The sequence below is a fragment of the Brugia malayi genome (assembly GCF_000002995.4).
Source record: "Brugia malayi strain FR3 genome assembly, contig: Bm_v4_ChrX_scaffold_001, whole genome shotgun sequence".
NCBI lineage: Eukaryota > Metazoa > Nematoda > Chromadorea > Rhabditida > Onchocercidae > Brugia > Brugia malayi.
The window spans coordinates 14,027,946-14,055,220 of NW_025062479.1; the positions used below are offsets into that span (position 1 = coordinate 14,027,946).

General features: G+C 24.2%; 2 protein-coding genes across 2 annotated transcripts in view; both read right to left on the reverse strand.

Annotated features, from left to right (window-relative positions):
• Window positions 1–330: 330 nt before the first annotated feature.
• Bm7908 (Uncharacterized protein) lies at window positions 331–9,947 on the reverse strand (the record flags this gene model as incomplete). The annotated part of the gene is made up of 27 exons (XM_043074806.1): window positions 331–434; window positions 712–820; window positions 1,148–1,241; window positions 1,414–1,468; window positions 1,731–1,851; window positions 2,057–2,230; window positions 2,365–2,484; window positions 2,775–2,944; window positions 3,057–3,195; window positions 3,334–3,414; window positions 3,648–3,822; window positions 3,956–4,063; window positions 4,296–4,415; window positions 4,605–4,781; window positions 5,129–5,225; window positions 5,633–5,751; window positions 5,847–5,976; window positions 6,102–6,266; window positions 6,400–6,497; window positions 6,910–7,008; window positions 7,225–7,310; window positions 7,406–7,515; window positions 7,884–7,938; window positions 8,116–8,301; window positions 8,696–8,842; window positions 9,146–9,312; window positions 9,800–9,947. 27 exons carry the CDS (start codon window positions 9,945–9,947, stop codon window positions 331–333), a joined length of 3,354 nt encoding a protein of 1,117 aa, XP_042930740.1.
• A 7,443-nt stretch (window positions 9,948–17,390) lies between these two features.
• Window positions 17,391–27,275, reverse strand: part of Bm7943 (Uncharacterized protein) — a gene marked incomplete at both ends in the record, with an annotated part of 11,133 nt that continues 1,248 nt past the window's right edge. The window contains 22 exons of the mRNA XM_043074807.1: window positions 17,391–17,495; window positions 17,845–18,060; window positions 18,212–18,325; window positions 18,631–18,729; window positions 19,071–19,274; window positions 19,370–19,429; window positions 19,516–19,623; window positions 19,769–19,833; window positions 20,025–20,154; window positions 20,566–20,745; window positions 20,904–21,050; window positions 21,233–21,280; window positions 21,504–21,614; window positions 21,683–21,766; window positions 22,182–22,359; window positions 22,714–22,791; window positions 23,013–23,139; window positions 23,405–23,539; window positions 23,664–23,798; window positions 24,187–24,363; window positions 26,262–26,453; window positions 26,944–27,035. Of these exons, the coding sequence (XP_042930741.1) occupies window positions 17,391–17,495; window positions 17,845–18,060; window positions 18,212–18,325; window positions 18,631–18,729; window positions 19,071–19,274; window positions 19,370–19,429; window positions 19,516–19,623; window positions 19,769–19,833; window positions 20,025–20,154; window positions 20,566–20,745; window positions 20,904–21,050; window positions 21,233–21,280; window positions 21,504–21,614; window positions 21,683–21,766; window positions 22,182–22,359; window positions 22,714–22,791; window positions 23,013–23,139; window positions 23,405–23,539; window positions 23,664–23,798; window positions 24,187–24,363; window positions 26,262–26,453; window positions 26,944–27,035 (2,785 nt within the window). The remainder of the gene's footprint in view (window positions 17,496–17,844; window positions 18,061–18,211; window positions 18,326–18,630; window positions 18,730–19,070; window positions 19,275–19,369; window positions 19,430–19,515; window positions 19,624–19,768; window positions 19,834–20,024; window positions 20,155–20,565; window positions 20,746–20,903; window positions 21,051–21,232; window positions 21,281–21,503; window positions 21,615–21,682; window positions 21,767–22,181; window positions 22,360–22,713; window positions 22,792–23,012; window positions 23,140–23,404; window positions 23,540–23,663; window positions 23,799–24,186; window positions 24,364–26,261; window positions 26,454–26,943; window positions 27,036–27,275) is intronic.

Here is a 27,275-nt window from a genome sequence, read left to right on the forward strand (position 1 = left end):
CATATCATCTTATTAGTAACTTCCTTTCATATGAAACATCATTTCAACTTAACTCCATAATAATCGTTAACACACACACACACACAAAAAAAAAAAAAAAAAAACATAAATCCTTATTTTCTTACAAATATAATACATTTGTTTAGTTTTATTTTAGGAAAGATTCATTAACTTTCAGTTAGCAATAAAACAAAATGTATAATCTAGTCAAAACACTGATTACAAAATATGATGTAAATGACTGGCAGAACATAAGAAAAGGAAATGGAAAATAATAAATTAAGTCTAAATCGAAAAAAAAAAAAAAAAAAAAAAGAATCGTGTAAAAAATTAAGCAGTTGAAGTGAGAGTTTCTGCTCCGCCACCACGCACAAAAAGAACTCTTGGTAAGCCTGCTGTAAGCTCGTCTAAATAATGCAAATAATCTGTGAAACCTGAAATTTTGAAATATTTTATGAATAAATTCATGTAAATCATACATCTGTAAAAGCATTTTTCGCTTTTTGATAAAAATATATTTAAAATTATTTGAAGCATAAAAAATTATAGCAAATATCAATCATATTACAGCCTTATATATTTGATATTGCTATGGTGTAAGATGTTTGCTTTCATTAAATAATTTATTAAAAAACAATGAAATTTGCTTGAGATAACTGTTAGCTGTTGTTAAATACATGCATCGATAAAAATTATGATAAATATCAAAACCTTCTTTCACATCGGGAGGTTTTGGAAGATTAAGTAGTATCAATTGACTTTTTTCGGATGTCTTCCTGAATAGAGCATTCAAACGAGTCGCTGTGTGCATTTTGTGAACCTAAAAATTACATTCATTTACGGATTCAACTCGTTTTACGAATTACAATTTTTGCATTAATTATGAGATGGAAATTGCTAATTCGGCAAATAAATGGGAAGAATTGCTACTGTGTAAAAATTTAATTATTTCATATCTAAAGTTAAATCAAAAGAAAAAGGAGAGAGAAAAGTGAAAATATATAGCTATATTAAATAATAAATAATTTGCTTTATGTTTTATCACTAAAATTTAAAATAAAAAAATGAAACATAAAGCTAGATGAAAAAACGAATCCAAAGTGTTAACATCAAAAAAAAAAAAAAAAAAAGTAAAAGAAATGGAAACCTTTCGCCTGTCTAAATTTTGTAAGCGTTTTATTCTTTCATTGTCATACTTGATATCCTCATCACGTATCCGTAGTTTCTTCACAATTTTTCTCCTATAACAATAGCTAATAATAATAATTATTATCATTATTATTAGCAATAGTAAATAGTCTCAAATAGCAGGCACAAATTAATTGTGCTCTAGTTGTGTACTTTAAAATAATACGTCAAAATTTCAGTCAAAACTTGCACAGATATATGTAATTTGAAAATTTGAAAGCAAACCCTAGCTCTGTTTCTGTGGGAAATGTTTGAACATCTCGATTTTCCATTATATTTACTGAAACAAATAATATAAGGTATGTTATTCTAGAATAAAAACAAGTATACAATATAGAGAAAAAAAGATGATTTAAATAAAAGTTACAAGAAAAGAAGATTCAAAATGAAATCCGATTCCTTTGTAGAAACATTTGTAAATTATTTCAAAATTCTCATTGATTTTTTTCCCACCATCAAATTGAGGAAAGGAATAAAAACTCTCAATAAATGAGAAAAAAAATATAATGATTACTAAAAATTCTCAAAAAATAAAAGATCACAATGTAAATTGATATCTTGAACGATTGGATCATCATCAATTTTACCATCAGCATTCCCTTCAACATCGACTGCAATATCACCAGCATGTTTTTCAATGCAGAAACGATTTTTTTTCATTGGCTATAAACATATTTTTAAAAAAAATTTAGCAAAATATTTGTTACAATATATCAAGTGATTATCTACTGTATATATATCAACCATTAAAATTATAGAAAAGTTATATTATTTTTCTAATTCTAACTATCTTTATATTAATAACTAAATATTTCATAAATATTTATTTAGATTAAGAAAAGAAAAACAAAAGATTATAATTGAAAACCTCAATGTTATCAATATCATTTGGTGTTTTATTATTCAATTCCTTTAATGGCTCAATATTTTTCTTCATCATTGTAAATCTTCTTGCTTCACGTGCCATTTGACTTCTTTCTTCCATCATTAATGTTCGTTCAAAGTCAGAACGTGATATATTGGGATCACTTAGTATACCTACCTAGAAATTAAGCAAGAAATAAATTTTTTGCTTTTGCCCATTTATTCTTTCATTAATTTTTCAACCCATAATAATCTATTTAATGGAGCATTTAATAGACATTTTGAAATAACTTTGTATATTTGAAAATAAACCTGCACAGTAGCATCAATACGCATTGCTTTCAAATAGAAATTAATTCTACCAGTCATCTCTTCTTTTTCTTCACTATCACGAGCAATACCAATTACGCGCAATTGACATCCACGCCATACCTGAACATAAATGATTTCAATTTGTAAATTATAGTAAACTAAATGAAAGAATATTTTTGCATGTAAAATTAGTACAATATATACAATTAATACAAAAAAACAAAAAAATATATAATTAGTACAAAAAATAATTAGACAAAGAAAAAAAAAGAAAACAAAAATAAGATAAATTTTATGCAAAAACTGCTTATTTGATTTATTATCTAAAAAATATTCAACGTTTTATTATAGCATATCAAATGTAAACGTATGCTATGTGTTTCTATTAAACTTCTAAACTAAATGATAACCTTATGATTTAGCAATAAATGAGCAATTAAACCAAGAAAGCCTCGATCACGAATTATCCAATATGCATCAACATAACCTTCTTTTACAGGTTCAGTTATATAGGGAAAATGTGATATATCTTTGGCGACAAGGAGACACATTTTCATGACATATCCAGCATGTAATTTATCTAAAAATGACCTCTAAGATACTAGATTAAAACAAAGAAAAAAGTTTCAATAAGCAGATTAAGTAGTATGAAATCGATTTTTTTTCGCATAAATTAGATAGCATCAACTAACCCACAAATGTTGAATATTCTGAATCAGATGGTTCAGATGGCCAATCTAAACTATATTTTGGCCATTTTAATAGTAGTGTATTTGGACAAAGAGCACCAACTCCAGTACTTTGAATAACTGTTGAAATACTCCCACAAATCTAAAATATAAAAGAAAAAACTTTTTTTTTCTTACAAATCTTTTAGATTATTTTAAACTACATCAGTCCGAAATTTATTATGTCTTCCTTTTTTTCTAGTTCTATCATTTATATATTGAAATCATATTTTACAAATACTTGAGATTCGCCATATACAAGAGTTTTCGCAAATCCACGAAGCTTTGCTTCTTTCATATAGTCTTTTAATCGTTTCCGTATCTGAAAAAAAAAAAAAAAAAGAATAAATAAATATTATCACTGTTTTTGCATTAAAAAAAATTATTTCCATCATTGCTAAATTATTTTCATTCTTTTGTAACTTATCAGCAAATATACATTTTTTTTTTTTTTTTTTTTTTGTTATTGAATAAAGATAAATGGAAAAATATTGATTGAACTAATGAAATAAATTTTAAAAGATAATGACTGAAGTAAAAGATCAATTTATTTACCTCATTAGCGCTATTTCGATCATTCTCATCAAAAGGATTACCACAAAGAAATGCGACAACAACGCACAACCCTTGACTTGCTTTTAATTGTGAAGCCAAATGAAGTAAACGTTTATAGCGTAAATCACTCTGATCATCTTGCCATTTTAGTGCAAAAAGAATGAGTAGTTGTGGCCTTAAAATATGATACATTTCAAGTAATATGTAATAATAATACATTCAGAATGTAAGGAAGAGAAAAATCACATCTCATGAAATCACAGAAGATGATAACAAAAAGAACTAAGAAATGGAATAGAGTACAATACCTAAAATCTTTTGGATGTGATGCTTCGCTATCATCGATCGTTAACAAAGCCTTTTGTGCAGTTGAAATTGATACTGCTCGCATTCCATCACCCCATTCTTTGTTTGCTCTTAAATCTTAACATTACTATAAAATACCTAAATATAGCTCATAAAGTGTAACTTAATAAGACAATGGTGAATAAATATTTGATTATATTTGATTAATATGATAGAAAATTGCTGAATAAAATGATGGCATATTTTTGTTTTCTTTTTTCATTACAAATTATGTGATTACAAATTACGATTTGTGAGGAATAATTCGAGTAAAATGATAAAATAACAACAAATAAAAAAAACCCCCTGTATTCCGTATATTTATAAAATGAAAAACAAAGAAGACATGAAACAATTGCATAATCCCAATGTGTTGTAAACATGATGAAAAAACACAAAAATGCACCAAGCAAAGCAAGTGACCTAAATTAAATTTCTTTTTCTTAATGTTTAGTGAAGTAAGTTTATTTCTATAATTAAATTTTCATATGTAATATTTTGCAGGAAACATAATAAAATACTATGTAATCATTACTTTTCTTTTGTTCAAATACCATCTAAATTATTACTTTTGCATAAGTATGATAAAAATTTATAAAGAGCAATACTTACCAGTGATAATATTTGTAACGAGGTCTCCAATTAGGTGCTTTGACAATAGAATGCATTGCACAAATGACATTAATAAATGCATAACACATCAAGAAGAAAAAGTCAACGACAGCTGCAATATGATCCATTGCACCAAGAAGTATTGCTAATTCAGCAATTAATGTTGTAATTAGCAACCTGCAAAACTAAATATCCTTAAAGTAATTTGTAAAATTGAAATTATTGATGGGAAAATCTATTCAAATAGAATGTAAAATATATTCAAATTATGAGAATATATTTTGAAAATTATTAATATAAGATAACATAAATTAGAAATATAAAATATAGAATCAACTATGATTTTATATAACGATAAATATATAAGAAATGACAACTTTTTTGAGAGAGAGAGAGGATGGGTTTTTTTATAAGTAAATAATACGGTGCAATAACTAAGTACATGTCGTAATGAAAGTCTCATTATTATATTAATTCATTTCTAATTATTGGACTGTTTAAATTAATAAAATTTTAGCACATACCCATGGAATGGTTCATTCCTTTTTGTCAATTTTTTGAAACTCTTCAGCTCTGGTACCACTTCATCCTGTGCAATACACTGAAGTAAACGAGGTGCGCCTACAATAAAAATGAAATATTGATATGATATGACAGAAATAGTTGTTTGGCATAGAGTATTTAATAGTTTTCTGGAAGAAAATAAACATTTTAATATATATCTTAGAAGGAAAATAAAGATTTTAATATATATATTTTAGAAGGAAAATAAAGATTTTAATATATATTTTGAAAGGAAATAAACATTTTAATATGTATTTTGGAAGGAAGTATACATTTTAATAGATATTTTAGAAGCAAACATTTTGATATATATATATATATATATATATGCATTAGAGCAATATTCTGAAAAAAAGTTATAATATTGAAATTAAGAGAGCAATATCGGTTATCAATGATAATTACAATATTTCAACATGAATCGACCAAAAATACATCAAAAATATTGGAAGAAAAACGCATACTGCATAAACACTGAAGAGCAGCACCAAATGTTGAAGTGAATGATCCAACTAATAATATCCAATGACTTGGCCATGCCAAATTTGCCACAACCATACTACCTGCCATTGATGCTCCATATCTTCAAACATAAATTTATTTAAAAGCCTTTCACGGTCAGATAATTAATTATATAAAGATGATATAAATTAAATACGTATTTTGCATGACACATACTTATCTCGTAAAACATCACCATCAACTGCAGCACCAAATGTTAAAGCAAGCGCAAAATAGATGAATGAAGTGGTCAATTGCGCTCCTAATGTACCTGACGGTATTGATTTTTGGGCATTTTTGAGATCTCCTAAAAAAATCACTATTTATCTAATTATCATTTTTCCTTCAAAATCCACTGAAGTAATTGAAAAGATCCGAATATCAAAAATTTTATTGGTTAATGTATTCCGGAAAATAAAATAGAATAGGTACCGCTCATGTTAGTTCCGGTTAAAATTCCAGTAACTGCTGGAAAATAAATAGCCAATAATACGAAGAACGTCGTTTTTACATCTTGATACACCTCGATATGAGTATTTGCTGCTTTTCCAGGTTTGTATTCACCATCTTTCGTATAATGAGTTGCTTTCAAATTTTCTATAAACTCAAATGAAAATTATAGCTGGAAAAGAGATTAAAATGATGTTTAAAGTGAAATATTTATTAAAGAAAAAATTAAAGAAATAATTGAAATCTAATATGGAGGAAAGTATTTGAAGTTGAAAGAAACCTTTTAGAACACCGCTCGTAAAACCAGGATAACCATTTACACATTCAATAGGTAAAAAGCATGTACCATTACCACAATATTCTGGAACATTTCTACTTCTGAAAATAAAAAAAATTGATATACAATAAATAACACAAAAAGTATTTATATCTGAAAGTATATTTTTCTGAATATTACTTCAACAAAATCATATCGATCAAAAGAATGCAGTGTTTATGTCACTGTTTTCGTCTTTTTTTTTCTTTTTTTTTTTTTTTTTTTTTTTAATTATTTGAAATTGAAATTACAAAATTATATCAGATATAATGTGTTTTATCAGAATTAAGAATAACACTGGTATCTAGAACCAGAATGATTCAATCTGTTGTTTTGAACTTGATTAATTAGTGATTAATTAATTAGAATTTGATATCTACACATTTATTCAGTTTTCCCTTTGTTAAACAGTCAGTTCTATATATATTTATGAAATATCTTTTATCGAACTTCCTATAAATATTAAAAACTTACATAAATCCTTCATTGCAGTACCTGCAGATGTGTATAATTGAGATATTTTGCGGCATAAATATTTGTGCTTGCAATAAATGATCTCCTATTTTACATACTCTGAAATGAACGATAATAATATTAACTAATAAATACAAAGATAAATATGACTGTAAATAACACATTTAGAAATAGTTTCATCCTAATTCTTTGTTCATTTATCAATAAGATTCTACATGATTTAAAAAAAAAATTATATTCATTTTACATAATATGAATTATATAAATTATTTCTCATAAGTATTCGTTGTGATAAAAAGAAAACAATTTTAAAACCTTTGCCCATTTTCTGGACTGATTGATTTCTCAATTCCACCAGCAAAACAGGATAATATCGATAAAATAACACATAAAAGTGAGATCTAAATGTATGAAAATTATTAAAGTAATAATAATTGCATCATTAATGAAATAGTTAATATTTTATTCTAAGAAATTATGGAAATTACAAGTATACCGGTGCAAAAAGCTGCACGAATCGTACACCCATAGCTACAACAATAAATTCAAGTATTAGTAATAGTGTAGCATAAATTCGTAAATTATGTGACATCATACCAAACATATCTGCAAACTTTTAAAAACAAATAAATTATATCACAATAATTTGATTTTCACATTAACTTTTCATTGTTTTATAATAAATTCAATAAAATAAGAAATGCATGGTAAATTATACAAAGAGAAAAATAATGTTTATTGCAAAAAATGATACAAAAAAATTATTGTTTATTCGTAAAAGTGTTACATTGAATTCCAAATTTATATTGATGCCTTCAAAGTTGAATATTTTAGAACTGCAATTTTTGAGAGCACTGTAAAATATATCAGAAATAATAGAAATGAAATAAAACTTAGTATTTACATTACATCCATCCATACCATTAGCAGTCAATAATGTTGAAAATAAAATGGAAAATTCTTAAAAATTCAACCTGTTTGTGATTGCACTTCTCGGCCGCCAATTGTAAGATCAGGAAAAATATAAATCTGGAAAATGCATGAAATTTTTGAATAGAAATAAATTCAGTGTCGAAAAAAAAAACAAACCAATAAAGTTTATTTGTTATTAAAATGATATTAATCTTAAAGCTAGTAATTACATTCGTAAGAATTTATATAATAAATTTTTGAAATGAAATATAATTTTATACTATAATATCATACCAATAAAATTTCAACACCACCAACTAAATACATAGAAGCAGCAACTGCATTTCCCAGATAAAATAGTATGCCTATTGCTGTACCAAATTCTGTTCCAAGATTTCTCGATAACATATAATAAGCGCCACCACTCTTAATTTCACCATTTGTAGCTATTGCTGATAAACTGATAGTAGTGATAAAAGTCTAAAACAAATGCAAAAACTTTTCCACTAAATAATTATACATTATTCAAATCTTGCAAATGAACATAATCAAACATTTAAAATAATCACTACTATTTTCATGAAATGAGAATTTTTCTCAGAAAATAATATAATAAAATCTGACAAAATAAAAAAAAAAAGCGACGGATTATTATTCATAATTGATATAAAAACTGGACTAATAACAAAATAATGAATTACTAATGATTAATTAATTAGCATTGGTTAATAATACTAATGATTAGTTAATATTATTTGATTAAATGGTAAAAAGAATAATTATTTCTTTCTCATTCTTATAAGCAAAACTGTTAAATAAAAAATTTATTAATTTATTAAATTAAAAAAAAAAAAAAGGAAAGAAAAAACAATACAGTTAAACAACAGAGTGCAAGAAGCAGAGATGCTTGTGTTATGCCAGCAATTCCAACAACCCAAAAAAGACGTATGAACATGGTTACACCCAAAATATGCTGAACTGTTGGCAAATATACACCAAATAATGTACCCAAATTTGCTGACTGAAAAAACAAACAAAACAAAACAAAAATCACTATATTTGCATAAATTCGATTTCAATTACAAATGATATTCATATAATATAATATTAGTATTACTAATAATATAACCTATACAAAATAATAAAATAGCAATGTAACCAAAGTTATTATCTTTTGAGACATATTTAAAATAAACAACAAAAAAGAAAATGAATAATTCTACTTAAATTATGACTCATACACTTTATGATTAAAATATTTAAATCAACATAATATTCTTTTAGATTAAGGAATTAGTTTAATTCAATAAATTATAATATATACTTTCACAGATCGTTCAAGTGCTTGAGGTTGTGTGAAAACTTTCAAGTATTGAGAAAACAATTCAGCTGCTGTATCCTCAAAAAGTTCCAAATTTGTATGTCCAATATTCGGCTTAATTCTATCATCATTTATTGAGGAACCATCATTATCTGACATAAATAATTCTTCTGTAAGTAAACTAATCCGATCTACATATAAATTATTAATAAAAAAAATTGAAGAAATTTGGAACAAATATACTCGTTTCACTTTAAACATTATTTCAATATATGACGCATTGAAAGGACTGTAGAAGAAGTTAAAATTTTGTAGTGCTTTAAAAACTTAAATGATATTAAAATTGTCTCAGTAAAAAACTAATGTTCCATTTTAGTGGAGTGTCTTTTATATTTTAAATTGAATTTGATAAATGATAAAGTAAATTTTTCAAGACTATTCATATTTGAAAATTATAGAAGGTTGAAAACAAACAAACTGAAAATTTTCAACAAAATTCTTATTATTCAATAAAAATTGCAATTATTTCAACAAGATTCTTATCATTGAATAAAAATTGCATTTTTTTAAAAAAGTTGAAACAGTTGTAAATCATTCAATTGCTAGATGATTAATATTAAATTTTTCTATCTAAATGAATAAATTATAATAACAAACCTTTAATGGCGTCATCAATTGATAAGAGTAATGAAACACCTTCGTGGAAATCATCATCTGTTCGTAATGAAATATCAGTTTCAGCATGATTATCAATAATTTTTAATGGAATTTCTGTTGTGATAGAATCATCTGATAAACTGGGCATCTTCTGATTGCAATTTTGATTACGATAATTTGATATATTATTATCCATTTGAACTCTAAATAAACAAAAATGAAGAGATTATGCGATTAGAGAAAGAATAATGCACTAAATTGAGAAACTAACCATTCATTAATTAATTCATTTAATTTAAATAACCATAGGACATTGGTAGAAGATAACTATATTAATGATAAATGATAGCCATATTAATGATTATCACGAAATATATACGCATACACATAAGCACACACTCACATACATACATACACACATTCTATTCTTAACATCGATATGGAAGACGAATAAAATTTGCCTCAGCAACTAAACTAACTAAACATATAGTAGTATTGATTACCTAAACAACTAAAGTAACTAATTATGCAGTAATATTAATTACCTAAGCAAATTCTCACACTTATCCAGTTTTATGTAATCTTTCTTCTTTTTTTTTCTTTATTTTATCTATTATACTTCACTACGTATAACACAAATATAGCACAAAATAGACACTACGTATATTTAGTCTTTTTTAAAATAAGCTTTTACGCAAAATTTACAAGGCATCAATAATATCTAATACCATTATAGATTGCATATAATATATTCGTATCGTATACATAAGAAAATGCAATCTATTACTCAAAAGTATACTGTAGCAACTTTGTCTTTACAGTTCACAGTATAGTTGAGTTATTGCAATTAGTTATGATCAATTAATAACACACATTTTCTTCTCCATTTTTTATCAAAAATTGTAAATAAAATAACAATTAAAAAAATAACAAACAAACCACTGATAATTGATGAAAATCGGAACAGTCCGAAAAATATAACAGAAATATATCGGACTAAAAATTGTCGTGTTTACAATATTATATTATTATTATTATTATTTCGCTATCAATAAGCAATACGTAAAAGCAAAATTGTAATAAATTAACATATAGCATGAAAAAAAAAAAAAATGATACGTAATACATAAACGTGACACGTGATAATATTTACTTTAATTTCAGATATTATACATGTAATTATTACGTGATGAGATATATTTCAGATGAGTACTAAAAGAAATAATAAAATTTTTTTTAACTAATATTAAAACTAAAATTAAAACTACAGAAATATTTTTTTTTTTTTAAAGAATTTTTAACTAATATTAAAGAAATAAATTTTTTTAACTAATATTAAAACTAAAATTAAAACTACAGATCTTTGCTTTTCCTTTTTTCTGTCCCTATTTTTTTAATAACTTTATTTAAATTTGTTGATAAATTTATTTGTGCATTAAAATTGATTATTTAATCAATTAGCAATAGTCTTGCTCTATTGCATAAACTTTTACATTAAAGAGTATTTTCATTCAAAATTTTCATTAGCACAAAAGCATTACGAATAACAATCAATTAATGGAACAATTAATTTCATTTGATCTTTTTTTTCTCATTTAATTTAATTCAGCATTTTGGTTTAAAATTTTAATTTTTTATTCCTTTCAATCTCTAATTACAATCAAATTTATGTTTTAATCTGAACCATATTTTTGTTGTCATGAATATTAAACTAATTTGTTGCTATTGATAAAACAAAAAAAGAAAAAAAGTAAATTTGTAATTGTTAAATTTAGAATTCATGATATTTTAGAAGAATTACATTTAATGTAGGTTACAAAAATAAAAAAAAGATGATAAATTCCAAGGAGTTTTAAATGGGGATTTAAAATAGTAAAAAGAATTAATGCTTTAGAGCATTTTCTTTATAAATCTCACTTTAAATTCAATTGGATTTTTAATTTTTTTTTTTTAGAATTATTAGTTTCGTAAATTTTGCATTCATTTCATTGTTTTTTTTTTTTTTTTTGGATTTGAGAAAAGAATAATTAGATAAAGTGTAAAAATTTCAAACAAACAAATAAGCCAAAAAAAGAACTTTAAGAAAATATAAGTGAAAGGAACAGAGAGAGAAAGAGAGAAAAGAAATGTGGATCCATTGATAACGATATTAATAGAAGTTAGTTAATTAACTAATGTTGAAACATTATCTGTGTAACTTGAATAGAATATTGAATAATTGTTATTATTACTATTATTATTTTTCATTAGTTAATATTAATTGAATTAGAAATTTCTAGTAAAAAAAATAATAAAATGTATTAAATTTCATGAAAATTTATTTTTTTAACTAAAAAAAAAATAAATGGAAATTTTCGTTTAATCGAAAGAAAAAAAAAAAATGTTATGAGAGGAAAATCTGATGAATGAAAAGAAAAGGTTAAAATTTTCCTAAAAAAAAGAAGGAAAAATGATAGAACCGAACATCTTCTTTCTGCCCATCGATCAATTACCATATAAATTGCCCGTTTGATGTGAAGATGAAATAATAGTTAGTTGGTGTCATATATCACATTTCAAATTTTAATAGATATTTAGTGATTCATGACTAAAAGATATAAAAAATTTTCTTTCATTCTCTTTTCCTCAAGTTTTTAGAAGAAATTAATAGAGTGAGAGAGAGAGGGGGACAGAGAGAGGGAGAAAGAGAGAAAGAGAAAAAAAGGTAATCAATTGACCATAACGAAAACATTTATAAAAGATGGGAAATAAAAAGAAAGTATTATAATATTTTAAATGACAAAAAAATTTTCTTTATTCAGTATAAGAATTTTATTTATGGTAATAAAAAAACAAAAAGAGAACTGAAAATTTTAAGTATGAAAACCGATGAAAACCTTCACATCTGAAAAAAAAGTTAGCGAAGAAAAACAGCTAATTTCAAGCCATATTAAAGAAAATTAAAAAACAAATAAATAAATAAGAAAAGAGAAAGAAGAAGAAATTGCTTCGATAAAATGTTGTGCAAATTAACGAGAAGCAGTGCAAAATAACAAAATGTTATATAAATTAACAAAATGCTATACAAATAACAAAAAATGCTACACAAATTAATGAAATAATGAATTTAATCTTAATATTTGAATGGATTGTTTATAGTATTTTAATAACAAATTAGTCAAATGACTTCTTAATTATTAGTATTCTAATCTTTTTTAAATTCATAAACAACGACTTCAATATACACACATCACTTGTTCAGCTGTATCAGATTATTATAATTTGTTTTATCATGCTAGAAATATTTTTAATAATAAAATTGCATGCTAGTCAATAAGCATCGAATATTTTACTAACGGAAACATTAAATGCTTAGCAACCAACAGGCTAAAGGTAAGGTAATGTACAGAAAAAGAAGGAGAAAAAAACAGAAATGATTATCAAATTTAAAAAACATGCAATTTCTTCCATCATTTGTTTATTTTTTTGCTCATCTAAATCACATTATAATTAAGCATTCCCAACAAATATATTAATTAAATTCTAAAATATGACTTTTTTTTTTTAAAAAAAAGGGTAAAAGAAAAAGGTGGTAAATAAAATGAAATATTGCAAAAATATTTAAAAATATTGTAACAATTAACAGTGCTTAATGTTAATAATATGCCTAAAAATTTATTCCTTAAAAAAGTATTTCCGCATAAACTTAAAAATGTATAATATCATATCTGTAGGAATTAATTTCATTTTCAATTTTATAAATTTCATTGATATTTGATTGATACTTTCATCGATACTTTCTGTCACTTTTCCAGATAATAACTAAAACATAAACAATAGATAAAAATTTAAAAAGCTAATTAATTTGAATGATAATTTGTGTAGAAAATTTATCAAGAGGTCTATTTTAAAAGGATTTAAGAAAAAGTTGAAGAAATAAAATAAACAATAAATGAATGACAAACATTTTCTCTCTGTCACTGGAAAATTTGATATAATAATGAATACATGTCAACAAATAGGTGAAAAATTCATTGAATGAAAATGATATAAGTTTTTAGCATTATTCCTGAAAGTTAATTATTAGCTAGAAAGAAATATACATAAATACGAAGTGAATGAAAAATTTTGTGAAATGAAGCGATTATAAAAAGACGAAAAAAAAAATGGGCGCAAATTGAGTGCCATAATTTTGATAAGCTAATGAATTTTTTTCCTATCTCTATCATATTTAAATATTATATTTACTTACGATAATTTTTTTTGTGGTATGTCATTTTAATATTTAATTGCTAATACCTATTACTAACTAATCATTATTAAGAGAAAAATGAATTTTTTCAATTTATCTATTCATTACTCTAATGTTTACGTAGTATAAAATTAATAATTTAGCTAATGTAAGTATAATATTCTAAGAAATTCTTTAGTTATATAGTATTTGGTTAAAATGAAAAAATAATAATCAATGCAAAAAAAAAAGTGGACAGGTCGTAGGCTATAAAAATTAACTTTTACTCTTTGTTAGTTTATATTAAAATTGAAATCGATTTTATAAAAATAGTACGACCTAAATAATTAATTATTTTTGCGAGAGATGAAGCTAATAAATGGCATTATACTCAAAATTGGTTGTTCTTTTTGCATTGAATACTCTGGACATTTTGCTGTTTGCATTAGCAAAAAAAAAAAAAAGATTATTTGAGACATAAAAGAGAGGGAGAGGAAGAGAGAGAGAAGAAGAAAAAAGCAAATGGGAGACATTTTATAGAGGATGATTTCACTGACATTTTAAATTGTCATCACCAAAAATGGTTAATGATGTGAAGTGAAACACTTAGCAAACAAATTTCAAAAAAGAAATTTAATTACATTGAAATGGCCTAGTATTTTTCATTCAGTCAACAAATCATAGTTTTATAATTGATAAAATATGTATAAATGTAATTTGAAAAATAATTTCTGAGTTTAATTAAATTTCATAACAATGATTTGATAATTTACTTAGCTTCATAGCTATGCAAAAATTAAAAAAAAAATCTTTGTAATTTCATTTTGATCTTTGAGCAAAAAGTCTTTTAATTTAGCCGACAAATAGGCGTATTGTCATGGCTACTCTTAAAAAAAAAAAAAAAAAAAGGCTTTAAAAGATATATTCCATTCTTCACGAAGAGATATTCAAATATGCATGGAAGACTTAGATATACGAAAAAAAGATTTAATAAATGTAATCAAAATTGAAAAAAGAATTTCAAAAGTGTACTTAAGTTTAAAATATAAAAAATACTAAAATTTATTGGAGAAATTAAAAAAATATAACTGGATAAATCAGAAATTTAGGACATTAACGATAATATATAATCAGAAATATAGAAGATATATAATAGTAAATAATATTTTAAGCAAGCGAAATATTTTTCCTTCTTTTTTTAAATAAACAATAAGAATTTATGAATGGGGAATTATTTTAATAATACTGCTAATTTATTGATTATTATTATATTATAAAATTTAAGAATTTTTAAAAAAAAAACTACAGAGTGTTTTAAATAAAAATTAGGAAAAGGAAAATCATATTTGTCAATAAATTTAAAAATAGAATATAAAAGAACAGATGGTAGCATTGTTAGCGATTGTGATGAATGATTTGTTAGCATTTCAAAAATTAGCTAATAGCTGATGTTTTAGATAGAGATGAAAAAAAGAAAATTAACTGATACAAGGATTGTATTAGATTATTTTTTGATTATGATAGATGAATTTAGTGACGCGAAACGTATCATTCGATTGATTCCCCTAAAACATATTTTTTTACTTTCCGTTAAATTACAAATGAAATGAATAATAAAAAAGAAAAAATTCTCCATTAGCAAATTCATAGATAGAAGTGGTAATAAAAAAAAGGAAATTTAGTTCAATTTCTTTTCTTCTAGCTAATTCCAGCTAACAGATAATTCAGAAAAAAAAAAAGGAAATTTTATTAATATTAGTAAAATGAGGAAATATATTAGAATGAATTAAAAAGATTGTTTAAAATTTTTCCTAGCAGTTTAATTAACAATAAATTAATGTTACATGAATAAGTTCATTTTGCTATTATATACATTATCATATATTTTTATCGCATTGTTATCATATACACATTACTGCAATATCATGAAAAAGTAGAAAAAAAATTCAAAAAATAAAAAGAATCACTCTCTTCTGTGGTGCTAATTAAATTTTATGGTAAATAAATGTAATGAGCAAAATTTTGAAGCAATTCAAATATATGAAAGAATCAGTTCAAAAAAAAAGAAAATAAGATAAATGATAGTTGTAATAATAATGATAAGTTGTAGTTGAGTAAAGTGTACCTATCAGCTTGTCATATGCGCCTATCAGTTAGTTATCATAATTATCAGTTATCTGATCAATGAACAAAATGTTTGCTAACTTTCGTAGTTTCCATCAAATCTTGATAGAAATTTCCATCAATCTTGCACTGAAGGGAAATATGACAAATTTTAACGCTTACATAACAATGCTACTACCTTGCAATTTGTTTTAATAGTTTCGATGAAATTTGATGTCATAACGACAGAAGAATAAAAGTAAGCTTAGTTTAAGCAAAGGTGAATTTCGAAGAATACACATACACACACACACACATACACACATATATATATATATACATACACGACAAACAAGGACGCACGCACACATTCAAAATATAAAAATATACGCCAAGCAAACACGTACGCACACGCATTCAATGCATAAATGTGTAAAACAGATGACATTAATGCTTCGCACTTCAAGAATAGGGAAGGACATCGAGAAAAACAATGACCTACTCCCATCAGAATGATTCATTCTAAGCGGTGCAAAGTAATGAGTAAGCTTGCATGAACTGACTCATTTGAAGAGATCTGAATTTGCATATATATATATCAAGAATTGATAATTTAGTTTACCATTTGAATGTTTCATTCATTGTTAGTTTTGATTCAATGAAATGTAAAAGAAATGCTTCATTAAAAAAAATGAATGAATTTATTTAACTATTAAAACAAACATCCTATTATCATTATATCATTCAAATATGATTACGACCATAACATAATAAAATTTAATCGAAATATTTGAATTACTTTCTCTTAATAAAGTTAAAGTTTATTATCATTCTAGTAAATTAGCAGTTTTTCAAAACAGATAAATTGTAAGAAGTAAAAAACTTTTTTCTAAGCATGTGTTTAATATTGATCGTTAGTTTAAGCATAAAAAGTTAGTGCTATGTAAGGTTTAATAATATAGGTAAATTTTTAATAAGTTATAGTTTTTAATATTTGAATTATATCTCTTCCTATATAGAGTATCCTATTCATTTCTATTAATTAATCTTAATTTACTGTAACTTCATTTTCTTTCTTTTAAATATTAATTGTAAAAAATTATTTGGAGAATATAGTTTCATCATATAATAATGCAACAGCTTATGCGAATGCAACAGCTTATGATGAAGACTAACACAAGCAAAATTATTTATTTAAAAAACATAATTACCATTGCAAAAAAAAAAAAAAAAAGGAAAAAATTAAATAAGTGATCAAATTTATTAAAAGATCATTTCCTATACTTGCGAAGTGATCTTTTGATTGATACTCAAATTATGCGATAAATTCATCGAACTCTTTTGCTGTTTTTGTTGTTGTTGTTGTTGTGATTTGGACTGCTCCTATTAAATAATAAACAAATTATCTCAAAAACTATTGTTAGTAACTTCCTTCATTACATAACAAATATTTCTCAATAACTAAAAATGAATTATTTAAATTAAATTAAATTTTTGAGTAGTATTTGTTTATTAGTAAACAATCCGTTTTTTTTTTTTAATTTTTAATTGATCCTTTCTTTTTTCCTAAAAAATTTCGTAAATTTTTAATGCATTAATAATTATTGTTATGCAATAATAGATTAAAATAAAGATTAAAATGCAATATTTTTTTTTTTAAATTAAAAATTTTTTAAAATTTTAGTACTATATTTGATACAACATTAAATATTTCAAGAGAAAAAAAAGTTGCCTTTTTTCTAAAATCAATGGGACGTCGTTTTAATTTCTCAGTTGTAATTGATGAATTATTATTGGATATTGAAGTTGTTGCAATTTGATTTTCAGTACGAATTCGCATTGATGATACTTTTGATGAAAGCGATAATTTAGTAATAGGTGATATTATGCGATGTTGTGACATATTTGCAGGTGATTCCGAATTACCTCTTGTATGTTTTACTTTTTTCTAAAATAGTGTTTTTTTTTTTTAAAAAAAAAGTTGCAAAGTTTTTTTTTAAAAAAAAATTAATTAAGTAATTTTAAATTCATCCGTCCCTTTTTTCTTTTTTTTGATTAATAAATTTTTGACTAAATTTATTATAAAGATGGAAGTTAACCTGTGTTCCATGAGTTAATGCACTATTAGGTCTTCTTATCACTGATTCGGATGTGTTATGAGTTTGGCTTTGTTTTAACATTGGCCTCACAACTGATTTTGGCTTATTTTTCATCTGTAATAATTATCATCCATTTATGTTAGATAATTTTGAAAAAACAAATCATAAAATATAGCTATAACGATTAATCTTGGCCAGAATGTGTAATGAGCCTAAGCTTAAGTAAATGCTCTAGATCAATCGATATTGATGCTTGCAATTAGTAAGCATTATAAAAGCTCACAACAGATATTTACTAGTAAAAAATTTTAAACCTGCAAATTATTCCAAAAAAAAAAAACTTGCAAGATAAAATCATACAAATTAATCAATTAGTTTTATTTAATGCTAACTAAATCCCACAAATATCAAGAATTGACCTTTTCAGATAACAGATGTGGCGTTGTATCAATACTTGGTAAATCCATTTGATTTTGTGTTGTTGCGATCACTGTATGTGTTTTCTGACGCCCAAAAGACTATCGAAAGATTTTTTTTTTTAAATTGAAAAATGGAACTTTTAAATTTAAATAAAAAACGATGTATGACAGAAATAAAGTCGAAAGAGTAAAGTGGCGTATGATGGAAATGAAATAACTTAATGAAGTTTAAATTTCATGATCGTTTCGGATAAATTTAAGCCATAAAAGGAGTACGAAATAGCAAAGAATAGCAAATATGGAAGTAAAAGTAAAGGTAATATTGCAATGAATGCAAAAAATAAGCATATATTATTCATTTTCATTTAAACATTAATAATAAACAAAGAGATTAGATAATTAGGACAATTAGATAATGATTAATAAAACAATTAATATACCTTAAGATTGCTATTGTCTTTTTCTGCTGAATGATTCATTGAAGCAGCTATCCCATATCGTTTAGCATTTGCTTTACTCTCTGTAGTTTGTTCTTTTCGACGTGGAATTTTCGTTTTACTCAAATTTACACCCAAATTTTGATCCATCTGATGTGATATTGAATGATTTGTGCGTTCCTTCATACTATGTGTTCTTCTATGTATCTACAAAATGAATAATTACCTGTTGAAATTATTAAAACTTGCTTAAATGTTTTACAGTTCTGTCATTAATTAATTAATTAAATTTAATTGAATACTTTCTCTTTCATTGAATCGATGATGCATTGTGATTCATGTGGTTCACGTTCTTCCACTACCTAAAATTAATTGCTGCTGTAAAATAATTTGTTAAATTAAATTAATTAACTGATTAATTGAAAAAAATTATCTAGAAATTAGTTACCTTTTCACACAATGAAAATGGCCGTGAACGATCCAAAGAACGTGTTCTCTCCTTATAATTAGTAGCATTTGTTACTGTAACACCAGCGCTGGACGATCGTTTATAAATCTATAAAGAATTAAATTTTTTTTTGAATTAAAAAATAATCAAAAAATTACACTTTTTTACAAAGCACAATTATACTCAATAAATATTATACTAGTAATATCAGGAATAATTTTTGAGTATATATGTATATATACATATAATCTACCTTATTTAAGCTAGAAAGTTTTGGTGGTGGTGCTCTTGCTTCACGCATTTCCACAAATAAACCATCTATAAAATTAACTAAATTGTAATTAACAATCTTTTCTTTCATTTTTGTTTTTTTTTTTTTTTTTTTTCCTTCAATACTAATTTATTAAATTTTATTCTGCATGCAATCTTTTCTTTCATTTTTGAAAGAAAAATGAAAATATTAAAGTTTCATATTAAAGTTGAAAAAAAAAAATTAGCAAAAAACTAACGTTCTTGTATGCGATACTGCTCTTCAACACTTAATAAATTCCATGTTTTAGCTTTTACAACAGATGCTGCATAATGTAACAAATGCTTATCAGTTAAATCATATAAACGTCGTATTAATGCTATAAATCGCTGTAACAAAAAGATTTGATAGAGATTAGTGATGAAATTCAAATCTGATTAAATAAGCCTAAGGAACAAATTTTCTTATCATATCAATAACATTCATTGCAAAATGTTTTTATTTTTTATACGAACTAAACATATTTATTTAATAATTATTTGTAAAAAAAAGTCAGTACCAATTATAATTAATGAATAGTTTAGGTTTATAGTGAAAAAAAAAAAAAGAAAAAAAAAAACATTTGTTTAGAAAAGAAATTTTTAATAAAAAAAATAATGGAATTGAAATAAATTAAATAGATCAAAATTGTCAAAATGAAAATGAAACGATTAATATTTATTTCAAAATGCTAATGTATATTTGTAATATCATCAAAATATTAAAAAAAAGTAAATAATTTCAAATTTAAATTAATTTACTGGATTCCACTCATCGTGATCAATTTGTCGTACAGAATTTTTGTATGTTGATTGTTGGCTGATAATAGTTTTTAGCAAATCACCAAGATTTAGGTATGTTTGTATTGCAATATCAGCTGATAATGCATGTATCACTGGTGGTAATATATCTTCTAATACTATTAAATTTAGTGCCAAACCCTATAAAATTTAGTTTTTTTTCACAGAAAAAAATGCCATTTTTTTTTTATAATTTTTAAAATAATTTTCAATCAATTTTTATTCATTTTTTTCCCCTAAAAAAAACTTTATGAAATTCTTTTTTTTAATTTTTCTTTAATTATTATTATAATACTTACTTTACCATGAGATTTAAAAGAATGTGATGCAATGACAAGATCAAATGATTGCAATAAAAATTCCTGAGTGTATTCAATAAGATCATTTACCAAATATTGCACTGCTGCTGCAACTGCAGCACTTGATTTTGATCGTGGTAATGATACCTAATTAAGAAAAAAGAACAACAAAAGCAATCATTTATTAGTATTATCATTATCTTTTCAATTAATTTAAATAAATTTATTTTACAATTTAATAACTGCAATTTATCAAAGAAGATATTTAAAGAAAGTGAAAAAAACATAAAATAATTATCGAAAAATTAAAGTAAAAGAAATTTATAGACCTGAAGTCTTTGACAGCCCAATAATACATCAATTAATGACTCTTCATCCTAAATTTATAAATTATTTCCAAAAAAAAAACAGATCATAATTTTTTAAGAAATTAAAATATTTTTTTTTTGCTCTATACTTCAACAAATTTATTAACTCTCCTTTTCTTTTTTTTACTAATTACTTGGTTTAATTCTAACCGGAAATTTTCAAATTCAAGTTAATGCTAAGACTAAAATTTTGACTTTTTTTTAAAAAAAAGAAAAAAAATAGATTGCTTACAAGTTCTTGTACAATTGCTTCAAAACATTCTTTTTGCCAACGTGGATTTAAATGCATAAATACGCGTCCTTTCCAAATACGTGAAAAATGTTTTGCTTGCCATGATAAAGCCTTTAAAAAAAAGAATATTTTTTCAAGAAAAAAAAAATTTGTGAACAGAAAAATAAATAATTGTAAACCTCTTTGTAGAGAGATTGTAAAGAACGTATTGCATTAAATTGTGGAAGAGCGTCAAATATTGCTGATACACAGGTAGCACATGGCTATAAATAACTTTATATATTATTTCAATTTTGTTTTTTTTCTTCTTAACTTTTTTAATTTTTTTCCCTCTCACTCTGTCACTTTCTCTCTCTTTTTTTGTCACTATTTATAAAAATTTACTCGGAAAAATTTTAAACGAAAAAAAGAATCTACTCAAAAAATTATAAACAAAACGAAAAAACACAAACTAATTCATATCTATTCCTTATCAATTTCTAATACAGTAATATTTTCAGACATAAATTTATTGCAAAAAAAAAAAAAAAAAAAAAAAAATGATTTCTAATATTTTCAAATAAATTAATAGAAGAAGAAAAATCTAATTTCTAATATTTTCAATAAATTTTAAAAGAAAAGAAATCCAATTTCTAATATTTTCAAGTAAATTATTAAAAAGAAAAAGAAGGAATTTACACGATGAAAGAAATGACATTTGGTAGCTCGAAAATGAAGTATAATAATTTGTGTAAGACTTTCCATATTTAAATGAGTAGCTAATGAAATAAGTTCCCAAATATCTACATCTTCACCAACTGATGTCAAGCCACCATATAAAAATGATATGAAATAATGAACTGCAGTTCGAGAGTATCTTAATTAAATAATTAATTAATCATAACAAAATAAATATCACGTTTACTGCTAAATTGTTTGTTTAAAATTTACAGAACTAATCAAATTTAATTGATTAAATTAATAGTTATATGTACTGCTTGTTTCAAATTTGTTATTTATTTATCTATTTTTATTAGTTATTGTATATATCACTTATAGTTAACATTTAGAATTACTAATGAAAATAACAAAATATAATAAAAAATAAAAATAAAGAACAAAAATACATATAATTTCATTTATCAATTAATTTAAATAATATTTAGTTAGCTATCTTTTTGTTTGTATCAATAATGCAATTACTATCATAAAACAATTTCATCAAATTTACCCCTTCAATTCGATGCACTCATATTGACGATTTACTAAATGATCTTTGAAATATGGACAAGTAGCCGATAAAATGCACCTAAATTGCTGATAAAATCACAACCAAATAAAAAAAAAACAACAACAGTCATTTTTAATAAATGGAAAAAAAAAAAAAACAGAATGAATTCGTAACATTTTAAACATCTTGTTTCTTTTTTTTAAAAAAAGTTAACAATATGTAACAACTTTACATTACAGATAAGCATTAATTCATTGCTGATAAATATAAAGTTATCAACTGAGATTTAATCAACAAACCGATGTGCGAACAGCTCTCCATTATCAGTCTTGATAACAACATCTGTATCAATATTATTGAGGTACATATTTAAAAGATCTGCTGCTAATTTACATGAGGGTTTTTTATCCGCTGTAGACATAAACACTGAAATATTTCTTTAACTTAATATAGCTTCTTATTTTTCAACAGTTTAAACTTAAAGAATAATAATCAACAAATAACTGATACAGCATTTCATTATGACATAGGCTTATTGGCAGTGAACATTGCAAATATTAAAGTATTATACTGAAATAATGTTTAACCGATAAGTAATCTGTTTAATTTATTTTGTTAAATTATATTTAACTTAAATTTATGACACAAAAAAGAGAATTCCCCATAAAATTATGTTAAAAAATTATTATACCCTCTTGATTAGGTGTTAAATCAATAGATGTCAACGAATTTAACGATGTCATAGATAAACGCTTGGCCATTATTGCCCGATTACGAATACCTTCTGGTCCTGGAGCACTGTGCCACATTTCAGGATCGGTATCACCTGAAAATCTTTCTCTAACAATTGAAACACATGTTCACTTCAATTTTTTAACTGGCATTTTCAAAAAATATGAAAGACCAGAAATAGATACATAAAAAGAACTGGGCTAAAAGTAGCAAATAACCTTCTAGGCCGACAAACATTTGAAACATATGTTTCTTTTGCGCAGATGTCACATACTCCATCGAAGTACTTTCATTAGTGGATGTACAACTAATATTACTTGTTTCAGCGAATTTATTCACGCAGATAAATGATGCTGAAATATTGATGAATTGTTAAAGTTAATTGCAAATTAGAGAAAGCAGAAAAATTTAATGATAATAAGTTAATCACATAGTAATAGATAATAACAAAATAATAATAATTAATAATAATAACTAATAATAGTAATAAATAATAATAAGATAAGAATAAGAATAATAAAGACATGCAATACAAAAAATAAATTATTAAATTTTATCAAACAATCTTGATGAAATTGTTTTATTAGGATGTAATAATGCTATAAAGCGAATATTGCAACTTATGAGAATTTGCCTGTGAGGCATTGATCAGTGATTGATAAAAATATAGCATTGATCTGAAAGTGATTCAAAATATGAATAGAAAAAAAAAAAAAAAAAATAATAATAAAAGTAACATACGACTAGGTGTGTACTCTTTCAATGGACGTTCACTGGAATCTTCCCGCATTGATGTTGCACAGCTTCCGCGTAATTCTGATGATGATAATGAGGTACACATCGGCGAATCCACAGCAGCTAACTCTTGAAATGATGTCATTTCTCGTAATCGACCAATATTTTCTGTTGCCACATTTACTTAAATTTTTACTCCATTTTATAAGAAGATTTAAAAAAAAAAGCTTGCTGTATACTTCATTAAAATTGAAAAAAAGAAAAAAAAAAACACAGTGCTAATCATAAGATTAAGTATGTTTTTGATATGAAATAGTAAAAAAAAAATGAAAAGAAAAGAAAAAATTCAGCGAATGTAAAATGTTAGTTAATGAATAATTGAATAATTCAAACATTACTTGTTTTTTGATCATACAAATTTATTTATTATTAGAAGTTTACCAAAATAAAAATATATGATTATAAGTTGTAATTAAAAAAAATTGCAATTAATAAAGACTAATATCATAACTTAAAAGTTTTCTTGGTTGAAGATGGTTTATTTTTTATTTTTTTTAAGCCAATAAAATTTATTTTGAATTTTTTTTTTTTTGTCAACAAATTTTTTTCAATGTAATAAAATACATTATCGTATTTGAATAATGAAAAAAAGAACTTCAACCACATATTCTTCCGTAAGTGTAACGTATCTTTCCAACTGAAATATCTATTGCTTCAAAAAAAAAGTGAAAAAGCTTGTATTGGTTTAATATTTGGAAAATATCATATCAGACTATCTGATGATTCAATTCGTAGATCAGGTCGATTCGAAACTGATACGAGCACTTAAAAATATATTTTGCCATAATATTTTTTCTATGATTCAAAATTCAAAATTTTCGCAAATGCTATACTTTTAAATATAATTGCATTGAATGTTACCATTCAAAATGGAAAAGAAAAATTCAGGATTTCAAGAGCTTCGGAATTCAATTTAATCTTTTTTTTTTCTTTTTTTTTTCATAAATTAAAATTATTTATAAGTAAATTAAAATTATATATCAATTAGCAATTAAATTTAGTGATTTTATTTAGTTACAAAAAATAATGATACACTTTTTACAGTCTTTTATTATATCACTTTAAAAAACAACAATTTAATAACTAATTGATAAAATTTCGAGTAACAAAAAGCTTTATAATATAAACAACACCTTCCCTTGGTTCATATTTAAGATGTAATAAATATGTAATTCATTCATTTTCTTGATTTGTTATTATTCCCTTGATAATTTGTCCTAGGCTTTATATCTTTTTTAATATACAGCACTTATCTGTTTCATTCCACTTTCACCAATACTATTAAGTCTCTCTCTCTCTCTCTCTCTGTTTGCAAATAGCTCATTATACTTTTTTTCTTTAAATTAGCAGATTCTGTTAATAGTAAAGCATAAATTGTTTATAGAATTATTCCTTCAATTTTCTCTTATTTTAATGTCAGTTAAAATTTTGCTTTTTAAGCTTCAAACTAATTTTTAACTTATTTAATACATTTTTACCTATTGACTTACTTACCACAAATTCAAGCTTAATTTTAAATGCATTTAAAATTTTCCAGATCACAATTTTTAGCAATGCTAAATAGATAAATATTTGAATTATAAACAATATATTAATGATATTTTAGCAATATTAGCTTTTAATAATGAAACTTTTGAATAGCCAATGATGAAATAATTGTTTCACTCCTGCATTACTTGTCAAATTAATTACTAATCAGTTAAATATGTTATTCAAAGAGGAAAAAAGCAGTAGTTTTTTGTATAAGCAAACAAAAAGCAAAAGAAAATTGAAAAAAAAAAAAAAATTAATAAAAAGTTTGCATATTAGTTCAAAAATATAATTTGAGGATTTCTTCTTTTTTTTCTAGCATATAAATATATAAAATGCTTGAAAAATTATTATTCATTAAGCATTTTATATATTTCAAAATTTAAATTTACATATTATAACATGTTTTCATATTGTTTCACGCAATATTAAGTGGCAGATACATACGATGGTGTTAGACATTATAATAATATTAAATAGTTATTTCGAACCCGTATTAACCAAACGATGTTGACTGGATATGGTAGCAACAGATGATGGTTGTTCCAATGAATCATCCCATCTTTCATTATTACCTTTTGATAATTCCAATTCATCATTAACCTGTGGTAAGCATTGCGTACCTATGTGCATAAATTCATTTGACTCATCCAAATTGTAGGTGTGATGCAATTCATTACCATCTATAAGCATTTAATTTAAAAAATTTCATGCTTATAAGCCGTAAAATAGTAAGCATTCATTTGTTATAGATAATACCAAGTGAATAAGCATATTTTATTATTTGTTAGTTATTTTGCTCGATCAATAACTCAAGAAAAAAAGAAAAGAGGAAAAAAATAGCACGAATTCATAACAATTTATACACGCATCCAAAAGGTTCGAAAATTAACTATTTTTAATAATAATAAGTTAATCAAAATATTAGTAATTAGTAAAAATAAATAATGATGACAATAATAATTAATAGTAGCAGTAATAATAATAATTGGTAATATAATAATTGGTAATTAATAATAATAAAAATGAATAAATGATGATAATAATAATTAATAATAAAAAATTAATAAACAATAATGATAATAATAAAAAATAATAATAGCAATGGTTATAATTAATGATGACAATAATGGATAATAATAATAAACAATGAAATTGAAAAAATAAATCAACCTTTGTCATGGTCAACATGCCCAGCAGGTAGATCCTGGTCAATGATACCACTTGCAGGTAGCTGTAATGCTTCATCTTCCGTATACACAGCTCTGTAGATAATCAATACATTTAATTCCTTTAATTTAAAAATTCATGTAAATATGATGGGAAGTCAAAAAGAGAAAAAAAAACCATTTGTTACTTTTTTGCATAATTTTAACACATGCAATCCTTTAATGTAAAGCATTAGCTGATTTGAATTTAAAATAAGTAATATTTATCACAATTTGAACTAATGAGTTTTAATTATTAGCTAATTATTTAATGTTATTTAATGAATGTTTCATTAT